General features: G+C 45.9%; 1 protein-coding gene and 1 pseudogene across 1 annotated transcript; both read left to right on the top strand.

The window, feature by feature from the left end:
- Window positions 1–265, top strand: part of LOC101754461 — a 2,623-nt pseudogene extending 2,358 nt beyond the window's left edge.
- Window positions 266–1,837: 1,572 nt separating this feature from the next.
- On the top strand, window positions 1,838–4,529 carry LOC101754860. The gene is made up of 2 exons (XM_012844562.1): window positions 1,838–2,297; window positions 4,432–4,529. Exons 1-2 carry the CDS (start codon window positions 1,838–1,840, stop codon window positions 4,527–4,529), a joined length of 558 nt encoding a protein of 185 aa, XP_012700016.1.
- Window positions 4,530–5,243: the final 714 nt, after the last annotated feature.

Raw genomic sequence — 5,243 nt, forward strand, 5'->3', positions numbered from 1 at the left:
AAACAAACAGGGAGGTGGAGAAAGATGACCCAAAGAAGCGCTGATTTCTAAGGGTTCTCACCATGCTGTTTGAGAGGTTCTGCTCCCTGCAACAAGAAGAAAGATTAAATGGTATGCAGGTCAGGTGTGGATTTCTCGTTGCGTGATCTTGGACTTAAGCTGCTTACATTAGCTAATTCAGCAGACCCAACAATAGCTGATATATATAGAACATGCAAAACGAAACATTGGAGACTATATTGATTTTTTTTCTTTTTCCTGATTTTATGAGCCCTTATTTGCTCTCTGGGATTTCTCTCCCTCTACTCCCAAATAGCACCAACACACAGGGAATTACCACCCAGGAAAAGAATGGGGAATGGACTTGCCACAAAAATCCCCCTCCAGGACGTTCCTACCCTGGGTTAGGGCTCCCTTGTTCCCAAACTAAGCCTAAGAGTAGTCCGTTCCACCCTCGCGTTTGATAGAACCATCCCAATTCTCAACACATGTTTTTGGTAGCTTCGATGCCTCTAAATTTTCACTTAGTGCTTGAAATTCCGAAAATGGTGGGTTATTATCTTTTATATCCAGGAAAATAGGTGAGAACGGAAAAGGCACGAAACAAATGGTGAAAAGCATTCTCTATTTTTGCCTTTGTATACATGGATTTTTCTCAATTTTTCCTGATTTCGTACGTAACTGATAAATATGAAAGAGACGGGTAAATATGGAACCAGGTTTCGTATAGTAACATATAAAATGGGAAATGTGTGAAACGATGTGGCTAGAATTCCCTATACGTGAGGAGGTAAATGGTTTTAATTCCCTTTTCTTTTTTAACCATTGAGCTGATAGGAATCGCAGGCTCGTAGCAAAGTCATCTCATTTTGTTAATAATGTTGGGCTAGCTCTTAGCAAAGAAGTTTGGACAACATGCAGCAGCAACCTGTAACCACGAACCATATATAACTATGAGATTTACTCCTTGTTACTCGATTGAAATCTTGCTTATCCATCAGTTACCTAATTCTACTGGAAATTGAATGGGGAAGAGAATCCGGGGTTGGGGTTCGGGAGATTTGGGATAGGGGTAATTAACTTGTGGCCTACGAACCTATAGAGAAGTTCCGGGCGGCTCATCGGCCGGTGGAGGAGGCGGGAGAGATGGTGGAGGAGTGGAGGCGGCGAGGGCATGTTTCATATGGGGTTAGCATGGGTCAGCGGTGGTGGGTGGCAGGTGAGGCAGCAGGGGCTGCTGGAGCCAGGCCTAAGGCGGGCCAGAGGCGATGGGCACGGGGAAGTGGCGTTGGATTCTTGGTGTGTGACTCGTGAAGAAAACGAAGACGACAGCAAAGGAGGAAGAAGAAAGAGATAAGAAAAAAGCTGGTGTAGATCCAACGGATGTCACGGTGACTGATAGAAAAAACGATTGATGAGGAGATAAACCCTGTAACTAATAGTCAGAAACCATAATCCTTGAAATACAACTAGTTAAAACTACCGCGCGTCAAGCTAAAATTACACCAAACATTTTGAGAATATGTCAATTTTTGTTAAAATTTGTGCACGTGTTTCGAACATCGAAATGTGCTGAAATTTTTGAGACAGCTGTGCCACTGCAGCCGCGGCAGCCGGCCACAGCACGTGAACACGGTCGCAACGGCAGGGATCAGTGGGCTTACCGGAGCCGTCCGATCAGCCTCGTTCGTGAACCGCCTTTCAAACGGACGGACACGATCTCTCTCCGCCTCGAGGCCAGGTCATCGTCTTCACCCCCTCCCTCCATCCCCAAAACCCACCAGCAACTTTTCACTTTTCAGAGAGCGCGAGCGACTCCGAAGCTCCGCCCCGCACCATGGGCCCCACCGCCGCTCGCCTCCTCCCCCTCCTCCTCGCGGCCGCATCCGCCGCGTCACTCCTTCCGGCCTCGGCCTCCGCCGCGGACGCCCACGCCCCCGCCTCCGCCTCCGATTCCGCCGCCTACGCCTCCGCGCGGGACGCAGCGGCGCGGTGCGCGGCGACGATCGTGTCCATCTCGCCGTGCCTGCCGCACGTGGCGGCGGTGGCGCCGCCGCTAGCCGCGTCCCCGCCGGCGCCCACCGACGCCTGCTGCGTCGCCTTCCTCCGCGCCGTCTACCCGTCGGGAGGGAGCGGAGGGGAGGGCTGCCTCTGCCACCTGCTCCGCAACCCGCTCCTCCTCGGCTTCCCCGTCGACGCCGCCCGCCTCGGCGCGCTCCTCCCCGCCTGCGCCGCGGGAAACTCCTTCGCCGCCGCCACCGTCGAGGCCGCCACCCTCTTCGCCGACGCCTGCCGAGGTGAGCGAGCCACGAGTTCACAAACCCCCCCGTGCCCTCCTCCCCTCCCCTCCCCTCTCGCGCCATGGTTGAGGAACCCTCTGCATTGTCGCCTCACGCGTGCTCGGCGCAATGGTTAATTTGCTGACGCTCTCGTGTTCTGGGGTGTGCTTAGGACTAGTTCCTTAACACTTGCTTGCGTGCGTCGTAGACGCCATGGTCTTTCGATTCCCTGATGGCTAGTCGATTAGTCGTCGTCTCAATCAGCCCTCCATGTTTGATTTTAGAGACTCTGTTTCTCCCCTAGTGAATTGCTGCAACAATTACATTTCTGATCTTTGTACTGATTACAGTGGTACTCAGCATGTTCTATTTTGGCCTCGAGACATATCCTGATGGTTAGTAGGGTGTGCTTGGAATATATGTGACAGAGGTTCACCTTTAATGTTAGATATTCATTGCTTGGCAGTTGGCTCCCATGCTAATTAGCTGTTTAGTCTCTTAGGTACTATATATAGCGTGCAGTTCTTTGAGTATCATCCTTTGTTTGGGCTAGTAGTGGAAAGGCTCTAGCATGTTTCACACATCTGTGCCAATTGTACTTGTGTGGCCTCTTCCTTTGTTAGTTGACCATGTTTCAATTTAAGGGACCTATTCTGTCCCAAATGAATTGCTGTGATAATAATGAGATTTCTGTTCTTTGGTACTGGTACTCTTTTTTTTTTTGCGAAGACTTTGGTACTGCTACATACATTTTTTTGAGTGATTGGTAATGGTACTTAATCGTGTCTTCTATTTTGAGCGTCATGCTATATCCTCATGGATTAGCTTTAGCAGAGCTTATATATACAAGGATCGAGGTTTTATATTAATAAATAATAAAATTATGGAATGATAAGCAAAAGGTGCCACCAGTATAGGAACATACCGTACCATTCCAAATGCTAAACTCTAGCAGCCTCCAAAATGGGATTGAAAAGTATCATAGTTACCTAGATGGCGATCTTGAGCATTGAAGATATGTACATCTAGTTTTTAGTACTAATAGTCATGTTGGTAATGGTGGTAGGTTCTGTCACCATCACTCTTCATATTTTCCCATGTGCCAATTTTTATTTCTTATGAATGAATCTCTATGGCCGATGATTAGTTAGAATTGGAAGAAAAAACTAGATTCATCATTTCTATATAATTTTTTTATCAGACATGATTATTAGTGTTAGCTGGGAGAGCTAGGACTGGTAGTAATAGTATACTTATAACTTGGTAGTGAGGTAGCAGATTTTTGTTCAATAATAAATTAACCAACTTGAACCATAGGCAACGATTCTATGTAACATCGACTATAGACATGGAAGACACCAGGAATATTTGTAACCTTGTCATCATCATTTATGCAACTGCTCAGAGTTGTCCGGGGGCTTTCATTTGTCAATGAGGTTCTGCATGAGGATGTATTGCATGCTTTTGCTTATGTTTTTGTTGAAAGTCGTCTCCAAATCGCTCCCATTTACTAATAAAGACCCTCGAGCATGTTTATACTTCTACGGCAGTTTTAGTTGTGTGACCTTTCCATTCTTAATTTAGCAATATGGTGCTGGTTCGTTATGTTCCGCAAAGAAATGTTACTCCAGTTTCATTGGTACCATGATTAGTCATTTTAATCAGTTTTCCATGTCTCAAACGAATCACTGTGATAGTGACATTTCTGTTTTTTTTAGGACTCCTTTTTTTCTAGTGAAGACTTTGGTACTGGTACAATTTTTTGAGCGATTAGTACTGGTACTTAGTCCGTTATATTTTGGTGTCATGTCGTATCCTAATGGATTGGCAGGGCAATTGCATCTAGTGTGTTTAGTGAGATTTTCCTCGGTAGTTTGCTTGAAACCTTGAATTCGGTTGTTGACTAAAAATAGTGAAATCCATGGATGCCAATCTTCATCTGTTGCTTGGTAAATTGTTATAGTACTACTTGAATCTAGTCCCATTCATGTTTGGTCTGTTGGAAACTCTGCTATCTGTTTTCTTTACCTGCGTTCATGTAATTAATGCTTGTTGTGTTATTTGTCCTAACCATCTGACAAAGCAATACACAAATATTGCACGGTCCTGGATTTGTCATTGATCATTTTGTTGTTTCATTTCCTAAACATAGAGCTCAAGGTGCTGCCAGAATTGCATGTCACGCCCCAGTCAACATCGTGGCCAGAAATTTCCCCAGGTGAAAACATTTCTCCTGCTCCTGGTGATTGATTATATATGAATCTGAAATATATAGTGGGCGTTTTTGATCTACGGTCTCTGCTTACCTGTCCACACCAATATTAGTTTGTTGCGCAATTACACAGTTTGTATTATACTGTTCTGTGAGTTTGGAGAAATGCTTAATGTAACTTAACATTTTTTCGTGGAAATGTAACTCAACAAAGGACGGCATGTAATGCACATTGCATCATTGCTAATGCTTACATCATGTTTTTTGCCCGAATTATGTACTTTGCGGTAATTAACATTGAATCACTCAAAGGCACGCTGGTGCTCCTTCAAAGATTAGCTGAACTAATATGGTGATCCATATGTGTTTGATGCAGCAGCTGCTGTCCCTGAATCAGTGTCCAAGCCGATGGAAGCAGTTCCACCTGCCGGGTCGTTGGTTCGGTCAGGCGCTGAGGCCTCTCGCTCCCACAGCATTTCCATCGTTGCATTGATCCTCGCAGGAGCAGCAGCAGCAGCAGCAGCAGCTGTGGTCACGTAGTACTTGTGATGTTTGCGCGCCTTGTGTGATACACTTGTGGACCTCGATTTTGAATTGAATTTTTGTCAGGCGCTTTCTTTGTCGATGCAGATTACTTTGTACATCACATGCAGAGTGTAGGGCGATTGTCTCCGAAATACCCTAACTGAACGGGCAGGTTCTTTGGGTACCATATTTTCGCCAATGCTACTCATGTCATCTGCATGCACCAC

The sequence above is a fragment of the Setaria italica genome, chromosome III (assembly GCF_000263155.2).
Source record: "Setaria italica strain Yugu1 chromosome III, Setaria_italica_v2.0, whole genome shotgun sequence".
Lineage (NCBI taxonomy): Eukaryota > Viridiplantae > Streptophyta > Magnoliopsida > Poales > Poaceae > Setaria > Setaria italica.